Source organism: Ammospiza caudacuta, chromosome 8 (genome assembly GCF_027887145.1).
Source record: "Ammospiza caudacuta isolate bAmmCau1 chromosome 8, bAmmCau1.pri, whole genome shotgun sequence".
Lineage (NCBI taxonomy): Eukaryota > Metazoa > Chordata > Aves > Passeriformes > Passerellidae > Ammospiza > Ammospiza caudacuta.
Genome location: NC_080600.1, coordinates 21,870,917 through 21,894,569, shown reverse-complemented (window position 1 = coordinate 21,894,569; position 23,653 = coordinate 21,870,917). Strand labels below are relative to the sequence as shown.

The 23,653-nt window shown below is 37.4% G+C and overlaps 1 protein-coding gene across 2 annotated transcripts in view; it reads left to right on the top strand.

Annotated features, from left to right (window-relative positions):
• The window catches only part of AGPS (alkylglycerone phosphate synthase), a 50,113-nt gene that overhangs the window by 10,267 nt on the left and 16,193 nt on the right, over positions 1-23,653 (top strand). For both annotated transcript variants that reach the window (XM_058809330.1, XM_058809329.1), the window contains exons 2-14: positions 453-542; positions 4,172-4,262; positions 8,460-8,580; positions 8,662-8,736; positions 10,342-10,413; positions 11,210-11,289; positions 12,880-12,960; positions 14,033-14,158; positions 16,159-16,267; positions 16,692-16,819; positions 19,417-19,468; positions 21,640-21,716; positions 22,877-22,989. In XM_058809330.1, coding sequence (XP_058665313.1) covers positions 453-542; positions 4,172-4,262; positions 8,460-8,580; positions 8,662-8,736; positions 10,342-10,413; positions 11,210-11,289; positions 12,880-12,960; positions 14,033-14,158; positions 16,159-16,267; positions 16,692-16,819; positions 19,417-19,468; positions 21,640-21,716; positions 22,877-22,989 — 1,215 coding nt within the window. The remainder of the gene's footprint in view (positions 1-452; positions 543-4,171; positions 4,263-8,459; positions 8,581-8,661; positions 8,737-10,341; positions 10,414-11,209; positions 11,290-12,879; positions 12,961-14,032; positions 14,159-16,158; positions 16,268-16,691; positions 16,820-19,416; positions 19,469-21,639; positions 21,717-22,876; positions 22,990-23,653) is intronic.

The following is a 23,653-nucleotide window of genomic DNA, read 5'->3' as shown; positions in this document are numbered from 1 at the left end:
AGAGGAATTTCTTGGCTGAAAGGGCTGTCAGACATTGAAACAGGCTGCCCAGGGCAGTGGTGGAGTCACCATCCCTGAAAGTGTTCAGGAAATGACTGGATGAGGCACTTACTGCTGTGGTTTAGTTGGCATGGTGGTTGGTGAAAGGTTGGAAATAATGATCTTAAAGGTCTTTCCCAACCTTAATGATTCTGTGATTCAATACAGTGTGCAATGACTTAAGCTGGTGGTTCCTTTTATAGAGCATCTGGTCTTTCAAGTCGTAGGGTGCAATCTGAAGGAGTAATGGTTGTGGTTTCAGAATTTCTTTTGGCTCTAAGCTATACGCTTTTGATGTGTACTTGATTTCTTGAATTGCTGTCTGGTAACACTTTTTCCCAAAACCATATAACAGAAAAGCATTTTGGATCTGCAGTATGCTAATATTGTCACTCTTTTTTTTTTCCCTTAAGGCAAGAACTTTTGAAGTGGAATGGATGGGGATATAATGATTCCAAATTCATCTTCAATAAGAAGGGTCAAGCAGAATTCACAGGAAAAAGGTAAGTTGAAAATTTATGTAAATGAAGTATCTTATTTAGTGGTTTATTTGAAAAGAGTTTAAAAGCTGTACAGTACAGTTAATTCAAAGAAGGAAAAGAAGTTGCTTCATTTCATAGGATAGGTTATTCTGCATTTAACAGGTTTATGGAAGTCTATACACAGGAGTCTGACATAGTAAAACAGACTGTGGGGCTTATTGAAATGTTTATTAAAAATGTTATAAAGACAAATTAATGTGAGTCTTCTCTGTAACTTGATATAATCTGTGGGTTAATGAAATCACACTGGGAATCTGCACCATGTTATAAAGCTTTTAGATAACATGCAGCATGGTAGTGCAGTTCTGAGAATCTCTTGAGCATCAACTAGTTGCTTTATTAAATTTCTACTTTGTTTTGGGTTTCTTAACCACTGTACATGGAGCTACTTTATCCTCTGAACTTAAAAATAAAAACTGCTCTTCAGCTGTATGTTGTGTAGTGGCACCACTTCTGATTTATTACCCTCTAACCCTTTATGCAGCAAGCTTGCTTTTCTGAGAAATACATTTTTGCAGAACGACATTAAAATTAAGTCTACTTGGGGATCTCTCAATTTTGTTCCAGTGGAATTTAAACCTATTGCCATCTTTGTGGTTTGGGTTTTTTTCCTTCCTGAGGGGAAAGTAACCTTACAGTCTCTTCCCTGTTTTAAAAAATACACTTTCCATAAGAGTTAAAAGAATGCAGAAGAGAAATAAATTCTGTCTTTCCTAAAAATTCCTTCCTAGTCTTTGAGTCTGTGAATTTGCATGAATTAGTTGAGTCAAAACTGCAAAAACCTAACTGGGACCTTCAGCACTTCAGTTGTTAATTTTTTTATTTCAGGCCCAAATTAAAATGCAAAGCCTTGTATATGCCAGTTCACTGTATAATATTAGGGAGATTGTGTTCAGAAAATCAAAGCACACCAAACAAGAAAGAAGGTCAGGAATTCTGTTTTTTTCAGGAGGAACCATCAAGGCTTCTTGAGTGCTGTGTGACTGATATGTACATGTTCTAGAATGGTGGGTTTTTTTCCCCATCCACACTGTCTCTAGCTGAGACATAAAATTAATAATACTTTGTTGGGCCAGTATAATTTCTTTGAAACAGTTTGCCACAGTGGCAAAAGGAGTGTTTGAAGTGAAAACAGGGAGAATGAGCATCTGCACAGGTGGTGTAGATGCCTCATCCTTTCAGTACCCACTAACAGGTCTGTTGTCCCTAAGTCTGTCTAGTAACCTCAAGTCTGCTCATACTGCCTGCCTATGCAGCAGCCAGTGGCAGCAAGCTTGAGTTCTGGTTGTGTGCTGTACCTGTGTTTTGCAACAAGCATCCCTTACTGTTTTGCAGGACTAGGTGGATGATAGTTCTTTAGCCTACCTACTGTGTTATTGATTATAAGACTCAGTTATATCCTCTCTTGCATTTTCTCTCCATGCTTGTGGTGTCTGGGGCCCTTCAGTATCTGCTTGTAAGGCCCTTTGGTCTGTACAGTTGTTCTCTGCACCCTCTCCAGCTCCACTAGATCTTTCTGGAGACAGGGACAAAAACTGTTTGTAGCACTCAAGGTGTGGATACAGCAGTTTTCTACAGAGCAGGAGAAAGAGATTAACTCTCTTCTTTCTTACCCCTGCCCAGACGATGCATAGCACTGTGGTCAGTGAAGGTGCCATGATAATGACTGCCAGTGGGGTTCTCCCAAACATGCAATAGTGCTTTTCTTTCAGCTATTGCAATTACCTTAACTTCCATGGTTTTTTGTCTGCTTAGTTTTTTTATTAAGGTCCTGAGTTCCAATCAGTGTGATCAATAAACCCTGCCCTTTGCTTCCTTACTTAAACTTATGTTATCCTTCAGCCTGTAGAAGAACCTTTTCTTCAGTACTGTAGCAGTGTCTTTTCTTAAATAACTTTTGGGATGAGCACCTGTGAAAATGTAAAGGAGTGTGGGATTTCATGTTCATTGTATCCCTTTTATTCACTTTCTGGTTTTACACCCTGATAAAACTCCAAGGATTAGTGAAACAGGATTCACCTTTATGAAAGTTGTGTTGACTTTCCCTACAGACCATGTGTCAAATGATCTGATCTTTTTTGTTATGGACTCTGCCATCTCCACAGGGATAGATGGTACTTGCTAGTCTGAGCAACTGAAGCTGTTTTTTGGAGTGTGTCTTTGGCAGGTGTTTTTTGGGGGGCTTCTTGCACCCTCAGTGTGTGCATACAAAGCTTGCCTACTGATCAATCATGTATTGCAGTAAACTAACTTCTTCTATGCTGTGACTTCTGTCTGTGTCTTGACTTAAAAGTTTTGGGGTTTCTGATAGTTTTAGTTGTCCTTTGAGTAAGTGATTAAGGTTACCCTCGCAATCCAGCTGTAATGATAGTTTGGCAATAATAAGAAGTAGGTCTGGAGAAGAAAACACACCAAGCTGACCTGGGTGTCTGCCTTCATTGCCAACTCTTGATGCAAATGCACTATATTTTCATTGCTCATTGCACTTTCCTCTTCAAAAACTTCACTTAATTTTTGTATGAGTTTGATGAAAGAATAACAGCTGTCATAGGAGGAATCACTGAATACTCTCTTCCATGCTGAAGAGTCTGGCTTCAGTTAAAGGTTGTTGCCTTTTAATTCTAGGAGTAGAGCAGGAGGTTTGTCAGTAGAAGAGCTGGAGGGGTAGTTGAGATGAGGAAACAAAAAGAATTGATCATTTTGTGTAACAGGTGACTCAGTTGTAGAGTTGGTTGCACCAGCTGTGAAGGACAGGGTCATAACTGGATTTACACTGACTGAGTGATCTTAGAAGGAAGACCCAGTTAGGTCTAATGCAGTGACCCAGGTGATGACTATGGTAAGGATTCTCAGCTGCTAAAAGCTCTTAATGTCAAAGGAAGATCTTATTTCTTCTCTCTTCTGGGAATACTTTTGAACACACAAACATAAACATGCTGAAGTTGTGTATATGTATACAATTAGTAGCAGTAGTTTCTTGCTGTTTTCAGTCCCCAGCCTTCTGTGTTTTCACATGTGGTGCACATGGTCTAAACTGGCTCCTCTGTCCCTTGTCTGTAAGTCTGCATTTGTCACATGCTTAGACTCTTGCCAGACAGTTTGTGCTGGAAATAATTTTACAGTGCTTGATGGATTCTGATTCATTTTGATGATGAAGGGGGAACCTCTAATACTGTTTGTTTCCTTGGAAGTGTAAGGTGTACTGAAATGGGTTTGTGTGTCTGAGACTGCTGTTTCCATTGCAGTGTGTCCTCTGTCTGTAAGCAGCATGTGAACTTGGGTGCTGCTTTCTACACTGCTGCAAGGGAGAGACCTTTCTAAAGAGTGGTGGGGTGGGATAACTGAAAAGCCTTATGGCCAAAGCAAATTATATCATGCTGACAAATGATTTGATTCTGTGTGAAGTGAAGAACAGCTAAATACAATGAAATACGCAGTTGCATGAAAAATGAATGTGCAGAGGCCTTGCAGGCTTGTAGGTAAAGAGTTTCATTTAAAACTTCTGTTTGTGCATACATAAAATTCAAAGAAGTGTATCTGACATACATTCTTTTAATTTAAAATGACCCTATGTAATATTGACTTTTCAGGTACAGATTAGGTGGTATGGTATTACCAACTTTTAAGGAATGGATAGAAAAAACCTTTGGAGCAAGTCTGGAGCACAAAACTACCTCTAGAGTAAGTAAATAGCTGAACCAGTTCCTTTGAACATTAGTCTTGGTGATAATCAAGACCACACTGTTAAAGATGATTCAGCTGTCACACATAATTGATTTAAATATAATATATTAATACTTCAACGTTTTTGGAAAAAAAAAGTTGGTGTAGAACTTTTATATGAAACCTTACATGTCTTAGCATGACTTGTGGTTTCAGGATAACTGGTAGTACATTTATTGAAACGAAAGTTTCCAACACAGGATGGTTTTTTGTCCTCCTGTAGTTTGCATTTCAAGACTGTAGAAAGTGTTGGTCCAGAGGGAATTGCTTATACAACATCAATGTTATTCATGATAACAGAGATAGAAAATACAGGGAAGTTAAACTGTGATGTGTTTCTGGTGTATTGAAAGATGTCAAAGTTGTTATTTGACAGTAATTTTTATTACATGTCTGGGTGCTGAAAACTGACTACCAGGATACTCAAGATTGAGATGAATGTTTTCAGAAAAAGAACACATTGGGAATGTTCTGGGTTTTGGAAGTCATACATACTTTGCTTTTTAGAAAAAGTAACTTAACTTAGAGTCAGGAGACCTGGCTCCCTAATTAGAATCCCTTTGAAGCTGCAGGTTCCTGGCTTGGTAGCTGCTAAGGCAGTATTGGAAGCAGGCTGTGCTTGTACTGTGACTGTAGCAACCCAGCTGTGGGTAATGGTTCTTCCCATCTCTTGAATGAGTTCAAGTTTGAAGCACCTGATCTCATAGAGCCTGAAAACCTAAGTATTTCTTCAGTCTTCTGTTAATCAATACATTATTTCATCTGCTGTGGATTACAGGATCTCTACCTGTCAATATGTTTTGAAAAATTCATCTGGATGTGTTTTTGTTGACCAGGGTTGGTCTTAACTGACAGCCACTTTAACTTGCTGTGAACAGAGGTCTAGAGAACTGTTATTCCCTTTTTACATGCAGAGAAAGGATAGAGCAAAGCAGAATTGCAGGACAAGCACATATTTTTTAATAATACCCTGATTCTACAGTAATCTTGCAGACCAACTCCCCAGGATATCTGCCAGCAGTGTTGAGTGCTTTCCTGTTATGTTGTGCCCTTCTGGTTTTAATGGTCTTGTAATGTGAAACAGGCTGCCTACTTTGATATGGGATGGGACTCTTTGGAATGTCCAATATACACCTGGACCTCTCATAGCTAGTCTCAAATACTGCTGCAGGTCCCTCATTTTCATGGCTGTCATCACTCCAAGGTGTATTTCAGGTTGTCATGCTATGCTGGGTTTTCAACTTCTCCTATCCCCTAAGCATGAAGAAACTCAGATACAGGAAGAGCAGTAGGGAAGCCATCTCTTGGTTCATTTGTCTTCCTGTGCCATCTCCTCCTGCCTCTGTCATGTAAGATTGGAGGGTTCCCTGTTGCATGTGACTTTTGTGTTTTAATTAATAAATATACCTGCTTCTGTAATCTTCAAGATCTGTTAATGCTCTTTATTTTTTCAGACCAAACTTAACATAGAGAGCAGTTTAGACCTATTTCACATAGGTTTCCTGACTAGCTTTTCAGGGTGCAAATTTTAAGATATTTCAGTCTTATGAAAATAAATAAAGATATATTTTTGTTTGTCACTGTGCATAAGATTTTTATAGATAGATATTAACTTTTTAATCTTGGAGATTAAAACTAAAAGATTAAAAAACTTGTGGAAAAGTTATAAAAATCAAGATGCTCAAAACCATCTGCAAAGAATTGTTATAGCTGTTAAGTAGTTCATGCTCTTGACAACAAAGATCTTCAGGCACTTAGTGTTCAACTTGATATGCAATAATTCTGTCTGTGGAAATTCATGAAGAAAAAAATGTTTGACATCTAAAATGTAATTACAGATTGTGAGGGTTTTTCTTAAAACAAATGATTTGAAGATCTTTATTTGGTACCTATTTGTTTCTTATGTTTCCTGTGTTGCTGTCAGAGTTCTTTGGGCTAGCAAGCAGCACTGTGTCAATGTGCATTAAGAACAGAATAGGAAGAGCAGCAGTTCAGCACCAGATTTACATCATGTTTACTGTGACTGGCTCCTAAAATCCAGGTGTCTCAGTAGTGGAGTGCCTCTTACTTAACAACACTTAATTTCAGCTTCTGTGTTTGTAGATGACAAGATGAATATTTTTTAGCTGTCTGTCACCTCATTTCAATAATTACAGCATTATCCTTAAAGCAAGTCAAGATGGCACATAGGCTCTTCTAGAATTCAGATCACTGTTAAAACTGCATTTTCTTTATGTCCTATGTTCCACATGAAAATTCTAGCCCAAACTTTTGGCTATCCCCTTGAACCTGTGAAAGATGCCAGCTATTGCTAATGAACATCTCATGCAGCAATATCTTTCTGAATTATTCCTGTCAGTACTCCTAATTTCTCAATAACCTTACATAGTTTTTGTAAGGTGAACACTCCATCACAATGATACAACTTTGCTGATAACTTTAAATCTTACCTTCATCAACTCTCACAACTTTTACACTCAACCTGTTCAGAATAGACTGCTGCTGGTTTTGCCATATATTGGCAAAAAGTATCAGCTGCTCTGAAGGTTGTGTAGAGCAAAGATAGGAAAAACTCTGTTCTAGGAAAGAAAACTTTATTGGGAGTATACATTTTGTAGAAGACCAACTTCAGAAGAGGAAAGCACAGTGAATTCCATTTTGTTATTCTGTGTTTGCATTTGTCATGAAGCATAGGTAGGACTTGTGGAAGAGATGTCTTAAATTTCTTTGACTAGGTGGGACATTACTGCACAATACTTTTTGATGGTAGGGCTGTAAATGAGTTCTTTCTGCCATCTTTCCTGACAGCTTTATAGCAAAAGTATAGCACATTCTTTATAGCACATTCTTCTCTTTGGATTGGTGTCAGTTCATTTTCCAGCAAGGCTTGCATGGAAAAAGTGTGAAAGCAGTACCCTCTTCTAACTAATTTTTGTTCAAGCCCTGATTTTTAAAAGTGTATTTAAAATAAAAGACATGGTGGTAAAAAAACTTTCAGTTCTGCTCTCAGACTTGATGGATTCAGTTAACAGGAAATAAGACTCTTGACCAACATTTTCTTTTGCAATAAGACTTGAAGTCAAGAAGTTACATTTTAGTCATCGGACAAGCTTTTTATCTAATTAAAGAACTCTTTAATTAGAGGCCATTTGTGATAGAAGACATATTCCTTTAGGGAGATTACTCATATTTGCTCCATTTTTAAGGAGAAAAAAAGGCATGATTTTTTGGAATCTTCAAAGCACATAAGAATCTTATACTTAATGTCTGCAAAATATTTTTTTTAATCTGGATCATGTAAAGAATTCTTGTTCTCTGAGTGGGTTTTAAAAGTTGACACATGAACTACATTCTTAGTGCCCAGTAATTGGAAGTGGAGCTCAGAAAAGAGATTAAGTGGTTGTGTCTACACTTTGAGAAGCTTTAAGAGTACTAGACAAGACATCTGTTGGAAGAACCTGGAAGAATGGGCTGTTAGAAAATCTTAAGCAGAGGTTTTCCCTCTGGTTTACAGAATCTTGATTTAAGGTCTGTTGGTAATCAGAATGTCCTGTGTAGATTCTTGGGAAGAACACCTTTCCCAGGTGTTGTTCTTGGGGACTTTAGATGGAGACACCTCTATGTATGTGACTCAGACATAGGTTTTATGAGATCTTTCTTATAGGTGAGGTCTGCTTAATGCATGCCAGTTATGTTATATCAGTCAATCTTAGTTTTGCCTACCTCTGGACTTCTGATGAGGCTTTGGTCCAATTTGCATTTAAATCTTGGGACATAGAGGGGAGGTGTGTTAGTGAAAACAGAACTGTAAGTAGAAGAATTTGCAGTGTGTAGTGGCTTTAGTATGTGTTCTGGTACCTTGGGAAGTCTTAAAAAGAGAATTTGTTCAGTATGTATTCATAAGCTCATGTATTTCTCCATATTTATCAGGAGAAAGAAAGGTAAGAATGTGCTACTGAAATAAAACTTCTTGTGTGCAGAGTAGGATAAGCTGGATTGGTGGTTTGAAGATGTGAAGGAGAACTGATGTCGTTCTGATATGGAATAGATGTGTTTGGGTATCAGTCAGTGTCAGCCTGTTTTTATTATTTCTGTTGTACAGAAATACTGTGAGAGTGAAATTACCTTAAATTTATTTATTTCCTTGTATTGTAGGCATCCTTAAATGTTAATGATGTACCTCCATCCATTGTAAATGAAGAATTTCTTCAGGATCTTAGAGCCACTAAAATCTCATATTCCCAGGATGCAGAAGATAGGGTATTCAGAGCTCATGGTAAGAGAACTTCATTTGTATAACTGTGCTGCTTTCAACACTTTCTTGTCTGACCATGGTAACTTATTGTTTGTGTTCCAGGCCACTGCCTACACGAGATATTTGTACTCAGGGAAGGAATGTTTAAGCGAATTCCTGATATAGTTGTATGGCCTGGTAAGTTTTTATTATCTTCATCTCCCTTCTGAGCTGGGCCATTGTTTGCTGAACTCTTGTGCTTTCTGGTCAGGGGCAAACTGCCTCTTGGTTCACTGACTTCACTCATCTTTACAGAAACTGAAGGAATTTTCTCATGAATGGTAATCATGATTGTTTAGCATCTGGACTGCAGGTTGTGTCTGTGAAATCCCATCATTTTGTAGTGAAGTCAATTTATTATTAAATATAGCTGAAGTTTGTTGGCTGATGAATTCACCACTTAAATAACCACTGTGTAATGTGAATGTGTACGTTCAGCAAGAGCAGTTGTCAAAAATGACAGTCTCAATTTTGGGTTCTAAAGGTGTACATGATGCTAGAGAGGTAGTGAAATGTTTGCACTGAAGAACTTTTGGTTTTTTACATGCTGTACTTTAGTAAAAAAAAAGTGTAACACCTGTAAATCCTATTAGAACACTTTACAAAAGATCAGTGACTGGAAGAAAGAGCAGTGCAGTCTGAGTATAGGCTAGGCCTGCTTGTTTCTGTCTAGTAAAAGGATACAAATGCTTTTTTTTTACTTGAGTCATGTGCCCTCTGGTCACTAGGAACTACTCCATGTGTGAATCAAACTTCACTTCAGTAGTGAACTAAAAGGTCATTTGATCTAAGTAAATCTCAATTTCTGTTCAGTTGTATGATTCCAACTGTTTTGTTACTTTTATAACTTTGGTAGCTGCACTGCATTAAAAACTCAAAATTTCTTGTAAGAATTTAGTCCTACTCAGTTTTCCCTCCTTTATTTAGAGGAAAAAATCACATATGGGAAGCATGAAAAGAGGCACTGTAAGATGAAATTCATCACTTGAGGCCAGGTGCTTGGGAGCACTGGTGACTGTGAACAGTACTTGCCACAACTTCTATTTTGTGTAGCTCCAAAAGCTGAAACAAAATGATTGACTACCTTAATTTAAAACATCTCTGTATGACAAGAGCGAAGCAGCCAGAGTTTGGAAACTATTTATTTAGTCCTGCTCATTCTTTGCTGTTTGTACAAACTCATGTATGCAATGTATTTGATCCCTTTTTTGATCCTTTTACTTGGCTGTGCACAAGCATTTCCACCTTCCTCTTTGACCAGGTACAGAATGCATCCTGAAAAACTAAATTTCATCAACAACTCCTCTTCTGAAACTGAATGTCATTCAGGAAGAAAGAAATGTGCTGTTTATCTCTCAGAAGAGGCTTAGTTCTCACTTAAAATAAATTGGACAGCCAGTTTTCAATAAAAGCTTTACATGTGATTTGTTCTCCCAGATACCTAGATGAATTGTTAACTGTTTGGTGGTCCATTTTGCCCTGAAAATTTGCAAGAGGTTTCAATCCATGAGTAGAGCAAGAGACTAAGACTGTAGTTAGTTCTTCAAATGTAGAATTCTTTGAGTCTAAACTTTACTCTATAACTGATACTTCTGAGCCCAGCTCTTATTTATTGCCTAACTTTGAAATGTCTTCCTTGCTGGTGTTGGAAAAGGGGCTGCTGCTTAATGAGACTGCAGTATTTAGTAATAAGCACAAATAACAAGCACAAAGTCTGGTTTTTAACTGTTTGTTCTTTTTTAGTTTGCCATGAAGATGTAGTTAAAATTGTGGAATTAGCCTGCAAACACAATCTCTGCATAATACCATTTGGTGGTAAGTGAAATTATGAAATCTGCTAACTGTTCAAGGTTAGTTGTGAAAATGTCTTCAATTTAAATACGTGTTCTTCATTACTTGTGCTGTGTTCCACAACTTATATAAATTACGGGGTTTTGTTGCACTGTTGAAATTCAAAGTTTCAGAGGGGATTGTGATCAAAACACTACCTCAGAATTATGCTATTTTCCTTTTAGATGTTGTTCAGTAGAAACTCCTGTTTCAAGGGGTTTTCAGGAAGTATTCGAGATACAGAGTACAGCTAAAGGCCTGTACAATCTGTGTCCTCCACAGCCTAAAGAATCCATAAAGGACTTCCAGTTTTCACTGTGGATGTCTTCTCCTCTAAGCCTGCTGAAGTAGAGTTGTGAGCTACCTTGTTTTAACATAGAGCTTAGGAAACATGGGGTTTTGGCTTTCATGAGCTCATTCTGTGATAAAGTTTTTGTCATGAAACTATAGGTCTCTGTTTCTTGAATGGCTTTCTTTGTAATTTCTTATCCTTCTCTGTTTTAAAGCTGTGTGCAGGGCTTAAGAGAAGCAGCTGAGATGGTCGTAGAATGTCATGTTTGTTATGGAGTGCTGCTACAGCATTGTTCAGCTCCACAGCTGCCTTGATTTTGTGAAACCAGAAGGGGCAGCCTTAAGAGGCTAATCACTAGCCTCAAACAGTTAACTTCAGTGATCTTGCTTTATTCAGTTCTTTATCAGAAAGGAGGGAGAGAGGCATTCTATTGGAAGAAAAGCTACCTGACAATTTTATGATCACAAAATATCATTCCCATATTTGCAGGAGGGACCAGTGTCTCTAGTGCTCTTGAATGTCCTGAAGAAGAAAAAAGAACAATTGTCTCCCTGGATACATCACAAATGGTATGATCTCTTAAATAAGTTTTATTTTAGTTTTTTTAAATCATCCTACAGTTACTTTGGTGATCATTACAGAATGACATTTCTTTCTTTTCCACAATAAAGTAGGGATGGAAGCATTAATTATCACCATGATTATTAAACTGGTACTCCTTCAGTTTGTTTTTCTGATATTAGTCCTGTACTACTTCATATGACCTGTATATATTCAATAAGAAAAAAAAAATCACTGTTAAGCCTTATAGCAGCTTCAAGTGATCAAACTCAGAGAAAGCTCCTCTTCTTCTATATTGGAATTTGTATCTGAGGATAAATGAAAGTCTAGGAGGAAGTTGTTATTGCAGATTTCACTAGGTCTTGCACTAGACTTCAAATTACTTAAAGCAAAGATTGATAAGGTGACCTAATATATATAAATCAACTTGAAGGATAAACTTTCAAGAAATAACTGGGGTTTTTGTCTAGATAGCATCTTGAGAATGTGAAGTTCATAGCTTTATGGCAGTCTAGAAATGAAGTTCTGTAAAATTTATTGCTAGGTTTCATCTTTTCATTATGAAGGAGCTTTGTACTTTTAAAATAGATTTATGGCTACTTGGTAATGAGATGCTTCAGAAACAGCTCTGTATCTTTGATGTAAGGCTCTACTGCCTTCAGGTACTTGCTGAGCTTATTAACTCCTTTAGCCTTGAAGGTAAGACCTGGGGTTTGGCTCAGTTTTCTGCACTCAGTGGTTCTTCAGTTAAACAAAGTAATTTTTTTCTGCAGAGGTGGTACTTGTATGTTGAAGGAAGCTCTTCAGGTGTCTGTGCAGAATGAAGTCCAACAAGTGACTTGTGACTCAGGCCTTCATTTGAACTCCTTGATTTATAACCCACAGCTTTGACTTCTGTCAGGTTTAGGTGTGGCAGGGAAATGTGGTTAATTCTTACAATCTTGGTTTTTTGTCAGCTAGATGGGTAAATAAGCATTGAGTCAGAAAAATAAAACAGTTTCAGGTGTCTTGAATGACTGCCAGCCAGTTCTTGTAATCATTAATGAAGAGAGAAAATAAGAAAATTAAGGTGAAAGGAAGCATTGTCAAAGTTAAAACATATGTGTCTGAGAGCAGTTAATTGCTGAAGCTTTACTATTTTAATAAACACTTAATGGTTATCTTTATGTTATATAGGGTCCCTATTGCATAAAAACTGATTTATATAGGCATCTGACATCAGTTAAGCCATTTATGTTGAAACTGAAGCAGCTGAAATAGTTGACTTTGAATAATTATTTAGCCCATACCTTGTGAGAGGGAGACTCCTGCAAGAGTTTTGATTTAATTCTTTCTGGCTTTTTTTGCTTTTTATTCTGTAAACATCCTGGTATAACTTGACAGATAAATGTGTTAGTTTCTTGTAGTGGTGACTGTAAATTGAAACCTGTTGTGTAGCAGTTTGAGGGAGTGAAGAGCCTCAGCTTCCACTGGTGTAGTAACTGGAGTGGTATTAATAGTAAATTGTATGACTAAGTATGTTGATCCTATAGCATTAGGGAAGGAAGTAAACAGAAATCTTAAACACTCACTCTTAGTTTTAATTGGCTTTTCAACAGAATCGGATTCTCTGGATAGATGAAAAAAACTTAACAGCTTGTGTAGAAGCTGGCATTGTTGGACAAGATCTGGAAAAACAGGTATTTTTATCTGGTTACGTTTCTAGTATTTTTTTTTTATATTGTTCTTGGGTATTGTTCATATCTTGTCCAAATAATTGAATTCTAGCTTAATTCTTGTGTGTTTTCATGCAACTGTTAAGAATTACATGCAGTGGTTATGAACTCACCCTTCCTAACACATGACCAGTAAACATACAAAGCCACAAGTTCCTGTGATATAGAGAAAACCATGAGCTAAATGAATTGCTGTAAACAGGATGTAGAAGTCACTTTCAGCCTTTAAGTTAGAACTACTGTGTACAACAGAACATAGTTAATGATCCATGTTACATGGTATACTTAAATACAGCTGTTCAACATGATTGTTATCAGTTGGTCAGTGCATATTGATTATCTCAAATGCACTAATGCAGTTATCACTTAATGTGAGATTGCTTGGCCTTTCATTCTTGCTGTTTGACAGCTGTGGTGTTGTGATTCTGAGGGCATCCTGTCAACCTCAGGTGCTGTGCAGATGGCAAGGCCAAGTTAATGCAGAAAAATGAGAAGCAAGTGACTACTTAATGTACAGGAATGCATGATCTGCATCACAAGCAGTTGACAGTGTTGCATACAGGAAGCCCAACCAGATGGCTGTATATTAAAACACATCTCTCCTTGAGAGAATTAAGTACAGGCAATTTGCTCAAATTTTCTGCAGACCTGCTGCATATCACATTAGGATAGAAGAAACAAGAGATTAAGTGCCTTATTTATTGGCAGCATTTGTGCAAAGTTGGCAGTTGTTTAAGTTATAACTTCTTTTTGCAGATGAATTTTCACCTTGTTTTGAGCAATAGAGTTGTCAGTTTTAAAATACAGGAGAAGGAGTATCACAGGGTGGGTGATATGTAGCACAGGTATGCACAGTAGAAGCAGAATCAATTTGCATGTCATGTACATATCCAAGATAAAAGTTTCATAAATGGGTGTGTGATAAGGATAGTTATTTAAAAAAAAATAAACAACCCAAACAAGTATAGCATATTGAATTTGGAGTACTAAGTTAAGGCAGGACCTGTAGGATGTATTTTTTCTTTTCTTTCTTTAGCTTGCTGAAAGTGGCTTCTGTACAGGCCATGAACCAGACTCCATGGAATTCAGTTCACTAGGAGGCTGGGTAGCAACACGAGCATCAGGCATGAAAAAAAACATCTATGGAAACATTGAAGATCTGGTAAGTATCTTGTTTTAATACTTGTTATAATTTTTCTTTTTTTATTTAACTTTTATAATGACTCACAGTGGAAGGGTAAATAGTGTTTTCTTGTGTAATACAGTTTTGGCATCAAATCTTGACTGACATGCTTGTTTCCTTGGTTTTGGTATTAGTACTAGTAATCCTTATCTCTGACATAAAAGTAATTCTCATTTGAGCACTCACTGACCAGCTTAAGGAATTGTTACTCTGTCTTGACTCTGGTGATGTCTTCTACTCTTTTGGACTCTCTATTCATCCAGTGTAATAATCCTGTCAAACTTCCAGTAGTCCCATGTTCTCTCCTACCTGTCGTGTGTACCTGAATGAAAGTGTCTAGCTGAGCTGACAGCAAGCAAGCTCCCCACTTCCCACATGCCCGTGGTTAGCAGTATGGTTTAAATCAGTAGGCTGATCTAATTGAGCATGTGGGTGCACAGTGGTGAGATCTAGTGCCACCACATGGTCTGTAGGAACCCAGAGGAAAGAAGCAGTGGACTGGGAATGGCAGTGTTCTACTCTTGACTTTGTTTTAGTCATTAAAATGGTTCAACTTTTTATTAACTCAGATATTTTTTTGACTTTTAAGCATACTTTCTGATTTTAAAGTCTATATTTTCTGTTACGTTGAATGTATTGAAGATAAATCATCACTGCTCAGACTTTGCCTGCCTTTTTGCTTCAAACTTCCAGCTTTCTCTGATAATTTATTTAATCCTTCCATGTGTGAATGTTTTCCTTCTTTCCCGCAGCACTCTCTAGGTAATGTATCCTTGTTACCTCAGGCTTTGTCATCAGCTCATAGCTTAGACATATTTGTTCTGTGCACAGATGTCACTGTCAGTGACTGAGGCTGGCAGGAACTACTCATTTTTATTCAGTAGACCTGGCTGAAGTAAAACTCATAGCACTTACAAAGTGTCATCGTTCCCCTGCTGCCTGAATGGTACAGTTTTGCTTGTTCTGGGAGTTGGAAGAAGGCTTCTCTATTATGGAAGGATAACTTCAGGCTAAAACTGCTTCTGAAATTTTCATTAGGAGGAAATAGGATTGAAAATTGATTCAGAACAGTTCATGAGTTTCAAAATAGCACAGTGAGAATGCTTCAAGGAGTGTTTACCTTTTGAGGAGCTTTATATCTTGAAACAGTGTGTTATATAAGCTGCCTAAAATCCACTTACTGCAGAATCAATGGTTCATAAATTGCACAGAGTGAAAATTACTTAACTACCTGTGCATGAAAGTTGTAAAGCCATTAGCTGAAATTCAGTAATTTTGCTTAATTTAAAGGCATCACTAAAGCAAAGCTGAAACTGTGCCCTTCTTTGGTATAAAACAGAGGATTGAATTGAGTAGAGGATTAAGAAAATCCACATGTGGGCTCTATTGCATTGGCCTGAATGAAGCTGGAAACAATAACATTGAAAAATATATTTTAAAAAACAACCGCCTAGCCCTGCACGTGTCAGTCTTATGGCAGCTTTTATATTGATAATCTATTTCACAAAGTATTTCACCTGTCTTTCCTCCTAATTGAAATATTTCTGTAGCAATCAATGACTGAATTATAGTAGCTTCATCAAACAGCAGTTCTAAAGCAAAACTTAAGCAAAGTTTAAACCTTCACTTTTTCCCTCTGTAGTACAATGTATATTCTGATTAAAATACTGGTGTATATAAAGTTCTATCTGTGAAGTTCTACACTGAGGAGCAAAACAGTTTTAGCTGGTATTGCCTGGATGTAGCCACCAGTTGATATGATCTGTCATAGAATGGAAATTATCTGCTGTGTGGGGAAACCATGCTGTGTCAAAAATCATGGTTGGTAACAGTTCTCAGGTTCTTGGGGTTGCCTACAGAATGTCTAAAACCTATAAAGCCAAACTGTATCAAACTTAATATGTTTTGTGGAAAAGAAATATAATAAAAAATCTGTGCTTAATGCTAGTACTGGTAGTCATTGCACTTTGTTTAAACAGGTGATCCATATAAAAATGGTAACTCCTAGAGGAATAGTAGAAAAAAACTGTCAAGTACCTCGCATGTCAACAGGACCTGATATCCATCACTTCATTATGGGATCTGAAGGTATAAACAGAGTAATTTCTAATGCTGCATCTTAATTCAGCTTCAATAATGCTTGATTATTTGAGCATTTTTAATGCTGTGGCTTCCAGTGTGTCAATGGGTGGCATTGTGCAGGCATTAATTTATTGTGTTAGAATAAAACATTGAGACCTTAATCAGGACTGTGCAGTTGCAGCTTTTAGCACTGCTTTAAATGGACCTGTGGAGTCAGCCTACAAGGCTAGTAACAAAAAGCACAATTTAGAGAATATTTTGTGAGCATTCACCATGTAAAAAGTAAGGAATAAATCACCTGTTACTGCAAACTGAATTTTGGGGATTTCTGATTTATGTTAACTTACAACATTCTGGTGCATGTTAAGTTGGGTAGCTTGCAAGCAGTTCATCTTGGAACACTTTGCTCAGTTTTTCTCCTCTCCTGAAGGAACGCTTGGAGTGGTTACTGAAGTTACGATAAAGATTCGCCCGGTCCCCGAGTACCAGAAGTATGGCTCTGTGGTCTTCCCCAACTTTGAGCGAGGGGTGGCCTGCTTGAGGGAAGTGGCAAAGCAGGTAAAGAAAAGCTGGCTCTTGACTTCACTCAAGGACTCATGGATTCTAGCAGTAGGGGTGTATTTGTGCTTCAGTATTTCTGCACTTGATAACCAGGAATTTGAGGTAGGAATCCCGTAAGCATGTATGGTCCATGAAATGCAGGATATGGTCCATGAGGATTTTGGAAATTACTCAGTTGAGGACTGAGCATGTTATGACTTTGCTTGGTATTCTGAGCCAAAGCATGGACAAGCCTTTTAATGGCTTGTTTCAGTGGGAGTTATTTTCATATTGCAGCCTGAAATATTCAGCTTTGTATCTCCTTCAGCTGAGAACTTTACCCTCAGGTTAATTAGGACTATGTAAAAGGGACCAGTGTTTAAAGGAATTGACTTGCAGCATACATATAGAAGGCAGTTGAATTAATGGCTTTGAAGTGGTAAAGGAGCAAAAGGAATGCAATGGAAGGATGTGGCCTGTATTTAGAAATCGCTGCCTGGAGCACAGTGAGGCTTGGGCAGGTGAGATGGATATTACCAAGTGGAATTGTGCTTACACTGTGGTATTTAAATAGAGAATAGTGCAGGCAGATGGTTTCAGGTAGTGAAGTACTTAGATATCAAAGTTCTGCAGTACTTTTCCTCAAAGCTATGCATCCAAACAAATCTTAGTCTGGTTAGCCTCTTTCTCCACTGACTAACTTTGCTCTGCTCTGTGCAAAACATACCAAATTATATATATGAATGGTAGAATGCACCCTGAATTGGGGAAATAATTTCAGAAATGTTTTAATTAATGCCAAACTAAACACAGCTTTACATTTTTTCCAGTGATTGGTCTAAATTAATGGCTTAATGTTCCAAGCCAGATGTTCAGACTGGTATGTGAATGACATGTATATGCTAGTCAGCAGCACTTGCCAGTTTTTCTGTCGTGTTCTACTGCTAGTGCTTGTCCTTCCTTTTAAAGGTACCTAAGCAGACTTTTTGGGAATGCTTAATCATATGGCTGATCAACATTTAAAACCAGTTAAGGAACTCATGTGTTTTCCCTGTCTGTGGGCTTAGTTAGAGGGAAAAAAAGAGGCACTATTTGTCACTTAATGTTGCTCCATTTCTAAGCTTCTGTTGCTGCTGCTGCTGTTTCTGTGCTTACTTGAGCCTGAACTACTTATTCTCTTCTGTTGCCCCTCGCATCAAACTGAGTAGTAATTAAAATGACTGCTGTCTGGAAAGCTCTTTTATGTATCAGTCCACTTTAACGTAAGGATAATCAGCCTGTAGGGTGTGAGTGGGTTGGTCTCATTTAAAACCACTCCCACAGCCTTCTGTCCACCTGCCTGGTGAGCTTCCTTAGCTCTTCATGGTCTTTCTTCCTCTTGTGTGACCAAATACATATTAATGATATTGTGAGGAGTGAACATGTCAAATGAAGTGAAAGAGCAGTACTTCCATATCCACGTGATTAGATGATGACTAGCCTAAAATTCAGACTTTTGTCATATTCCTCTGGCCATACATTTCAGTATGACTGGATGTGGCCATCGGTGAGTATAGGATGTAGGCATATATATGACCAGAAACTTACCTAAGTGAAGGCAGCTGTTCTTACAGATTTTCAGATTCCTGTACAGAATCTAGATTAGACCCAAGTACAGATTTTGGTTGCAGTCTGACAGCAGAGCGTGAGTGTACCAGGTCTAGCCAGGATGAAGTCAGCTCTTTTCATAATAGCATGTGTGGTGGTAGCTTTTGTACTTGTAACCAAAAGTGTTAGATATTGCTAAACAGTGTTTTAGTTATTGATAAACAATGTGTACAGTGTCAGGCTTTTTCTGTTTCTCCCTCTCTTCCCACCACCAAGTGTGTTGGAGCAGATAAGAGGCTGGGACAACTGACCCAGACTGACTAAAATCAGATACCATATTGCATCATGATCATAAATAAAATAGAGGGAGATGTTTCATAGGGGTTGCCATTGCTTGAAGACTGGCTGCATATTGGTCAGCTGATGGTAATTGATTGCTTTTTGCATTGTGCTTTTGTGGGGATTTTCCCCATTTTGTTTACCAAGCTGTCTTCATCTCAACCCATGAGTTTTTCAGCTTTTGCCCTTCTGATTTTTCTTCCCCATCCCACTAGGGAGGAGACTGAGTGAGCAGCTGAGTAGTGCTCAAGTGCATGCCAAGATGACCTTCAACAATTAAACTTTTTCAATGGATTTTTATTATGTGTGTGTCTCTGATTACACAGAAACATAAGCTTGATGTAATAAAGTGTATTATCTTTAGTGCATATGCCATTTTAGAAAAACACTCAAAATGTGAAGATCAATGTTTTTGGACTATTACTGGGTTGGCTTCAGTTTAAGCTGAAGATTCTCAGTGCATTATATCTAGACCATCTACTATACCTGGTAAATGTTGCTTTTCCAGCGAAAAAAACCTGATAGTCACCCTGTTTCAATGATGGTGATGGCCAGAGGTCTGGTATCAAAGTATGCTTTCTTATATGCTATTTTGTAATGAAAATTTAATAGTAATGAATTTCAAAGCCAACTGTATATGTAATCTTTTTATTCTTCCTTCCTCTTACTCCCCTGACTGTGCCTCCAAGAGATGTGCTCCTGCATCAATTCGCCTTGTCGACAATGCACAGTTTCAGTTTGGTAAGTATGTGGATCATCATGGAGTGTCATGTTTCCAAGGCCTTTTTAGTAGCTTATGCCTCTTTTGGGTAGTAATTCTTCTGCTCAAATCTAGACAGAGGGCAGTGAACGCAGAGTTCAACTTCAGATAGTGCCATAATGTGAGTTTGGGAAACAGAAGCCAGTCTTTGTCTCTGAGGAAACACTATGCACTACTTGAGTCAGTGAAGAGCCATGCTCTGCCTGTAAATGAGATGGGTTTTCTGCTATGTTTCCTTTCTTCACATTTAGTCTATTGGTAAGATTGAAATTCTGGAATCACTTCCTCTATTTTGCTGTAAAGGAGTAGAGATACTAGCTTTAAAATACAGTACTTGAAACATTTTCTTCCTAAGAGTATTAATGAGAAGTTGGATATGAAAAAAAATCAGAATGCCAGCACCTTATCTTCAAGGTAAGTGGATTGGTTCCTTTAAATTTCATGAAAGCATCTCACAGATTCCTTAGAATTAGTATTCTGATACCATAATGTTTGATTGGGAGAGAGGTAATGACATATTTGTCCAAAGTGATCTGTCTGTTTTCAAAAAAAGATCAGATGTTTTAAGTGCTGTAACTGTGTGCAAGTACATCTAAGCTGTTAGGCTTTAGGTATTGAAAGTCAGTGAAGCTACCAGAAGATTCTTGGAGACAAAAGATTTAGTAAAATTTCAGCTGGTTCAAACACCTAAATAGGACAATGTCAAATAGGCAGAACAATCATTTCTCAGCAATTCTAAGGGAAAGCTGTCATTTTAAACTCTAGCAAATTTGGTAGAAGATATGTTCTAGCTCAAGACACTCTCATGGAGACTCTAAAGTTCCATGACCCAAAAGCTAATAGCTTGCAGAACTTGCTGAGACCATGCTATTTTGATTGTACGCAGAAGATGAAAATGGAAAGTGTGACTGACCTTGAAAACCTCCACTATGATACTGCAACAAGACGGAATTTCTGAAATTCTCAGTGATGAATCTCAGCTTCAAATGGCATTAATGTAGTGGTGTTTAAAAAGCTGAACTTCATTTTTCAAATCAAGGAAATTGTGATTTGGAAGAGCTGAGAGGCCCAGCAAGCCTTGCTGCTTGCTTTGCTCATTTTGTGTTACACTGTTCTGCTCAGACATGTCCAACAGAAACAGGTGCATTTCTTTTTCTTTTTTATTTGGGAAGCACAATTTGACCAATTGCAAGCTGTAAACATAGTTTCAGGTGTGTCAATATTGATTTTTCTTGTAATCATTAAGTAATTTTTTAGACTGTGGTTTAATAAATTTATGATTTCTCTGTGCTTACTGAAGTGTGCTTGTAGATGTCCTCCTTGGGGTTTGTATCTGCAGAGAAACTCCCTCTTTACTTAAGAGGAAAAAAGAGCACATAGTTGTTGAAGTTCATGTGTTATTGAGGAGGAAATGCTTTGTGAAGTATTTTAGAAGGAAGTATCATGTAAATGGTGCATAACTTTTTATGAATTGGGCTCACAGCATGTAGGCCAGATGCCAGGCTGCTAAAGTGAAGCAGTAATGAGAGTTCAGAAGTTGTTTGTGACTGAAAACAATGAACAAACAGTAAAAGACTTTCATCTCAATTAAACCCAGTCCTGAGGCAGAAATGTTAATTTAACAGGCTCCAAGACACCATTTATATATCCTGGTAATTTTAGTTCCCCGTTTGTCATTAAGGAAGCAATAACTAGCTTTATGTAGAAAACTTCACACAAGTGATATAACTGTTAAAGAAAAAAATGCTTAACTCCTAACTTTCACCATTTTTGGCTGTTTGTTTCAGTGGTTTTGGTGTAACTTAAAAAAAAAGTCACTGATTTTTGCTTAGTTTTGTGGTGTAAAAACTAATGAAGTGCTCTCTTAAAAAGTTTCCACATGCCATAGGCTTGTGAGATCTAAACTAGGGCAGCCTTAATTAAAGTGTCAAATATTTGTGCACAGGTTTACATGTCTTCAAAAAAATATTGAAACCTTTTCCTAAATCATGTTCTAAATTAGTAGAGAGAATTGTCTTTAATTTTGATAATCAAAATGCTCTAAGCAATTCTAGTAATTTTGACTACCAAGCTATTTATTCTTTGCCCCTTGAAGTAAGAATCTTAAGAGCACTGGTTCCCTTAATGTGCCTTTTTCTGCTTTTTGCCAAAGGTCATGCTCTTAAACCACAAGTTGCTTCCATTTTTACATCGTTTTTGGATGGACTGAAAAAGTTCTACATCACAAAGGTAATTTTGGGTTTTTTTAATAATAGTTTGAATTTTGCATGCTATTCATAAAATTCAAGTTTGTTTGGTAAACTGCTTCTAATGCAGCTGAGTTTGGGTGTAACTGATAATGCAGTGTAAGAGCTTGAGGTTCTAAAGGTGGTTGAATTCAAATGAGATTGTGTTTGAGGAGTTACTCCAAGGGAGCTGTTGTCACTGGTCATACCTGTATAAGAGATTAATGTGCCTTGTTTAACAGTAACTTGGTGACAGGGGAAGACTGGAACCAGTTTACGCAGCTGGCAGACCAGTGAATACTGATGGATCAGTGAATACTGATACTATATTTTCATCTTCCTAGATTTTTTCCAAGGCATGATCTACCTTGTTATTAGAGTGAGCTAGAATTTTGCAAGATCATCAAGATATTAGGCAGATTTTCCCACACAAATTGGTTTTTTGTTTTTCTGGAATTCATTCATTTTTAACCTACAATGATTTGGTGCTAAAATGATGTCACTGAGGCTTTTGTATTAAATATGTTATCTTATTATTGATTTTTTTTCCCTCCAAATTACCTAACTAGAGAGTTACTGGAAATATGGGTATTCAAATGTAGAAAAATTTCATTATCTTCCAAGAGTGGATGTACTTCTGGAAGACAGTGACCAGTGTTGATTCTGCTGTTTTTTCTTAGATTATTGAAGTGGGAAATAATATATGTCTTGGGACTTCTTTTGTTAGGGAATGCATATTCTGTTTAGAGATAGCCCAGAAGTTTTTCCTTCCCTTGACATTCATGATGGTCATAGTTTTCTTCTTGCTTTTTTAGCTGTTTAACATAGGAATAGTTGATTGAATATAAATGTCTCTATTGCTCAAAGCATTTAAGACCTTTTTTTTTTTTCTACAGCATAGGTAGACAGCTGTTATGCCTATCCTGCTTTTTAGCAGGAGGAAAGAGGTGACAGATAATTTCTGTTATTTCCATTGACCTGTCCTGTCAAGGAAAAACTTCAGTGTTTTGGGACTAAATTTTGAGACTTTTTTCCCCATCATTCCTCTTAATTACAGTAACACTTCTGACCAGGGCACATGCCATGTATTTGAAAAGTAAGAACTTGTTCCTTGTATTCTGCCATGTAGACTGTGACTAATGGCAAGTTTGTTTCTCTTTGCAGTTTAAAGGATTTGATCCCAACATACTGTGTGTAGCTACCTTGCTCTTTGAGGGTGACAGAGAGAAGGTTCTTCAGCATGAGAAGCAAGTCTATGATATTGCCACCAAGTTTGGGTATGCTTTTCAATGTGAAATTGGGAATGAACTGTCCAGGAAAAAATTGGACTACCATATTTTTGTAATGGTTACTGTATGGATAGGTTCTTGATTTACTAGTTTGAAGTGGCAGCAGTCAATTAGCTACTGAATGCTCCCTTTGATACATGTGGCTTGTACTAATTAATAGGTAACTTTACTGAAAAACTTCAGCTCTCTGTGTATTGAAGAAAAATATTTACTAAATATAAAATTAATATTATTAAAATGGAAACCAGCCCTTTTAATTGCTTACAGGCATGGAAGCAGCTTGTTTTGCAATCCTAGACTCTATATTTTCACTACAGAAAGGGAGACAAAATCATTGGGGTGATATTAAACTTTTGCAAAGTTCATGTGAGTATATGAATACAAGAAATTTGTTTAGTTGAAAGAGTGCAATGATTTTCTGTCCCAAAAAGGGACAGAAAACACCCATTGAAGTGGTAGGCTGAGTAATGATCAAGCAGTTTCTTTCCTCCTTCCTTTCCTCCTTGATTAAAACTATCATTAAAACTGTGATTTGTCAAGAATGTACTGTTATTGCTAATACTAGTCTCAGCTATTCAAATATACATATAAGTGCTGTTTTATCCATTTCAAGGCTATAACTTCTGAATTTTGTGCTTTTATCGTGCTTTCA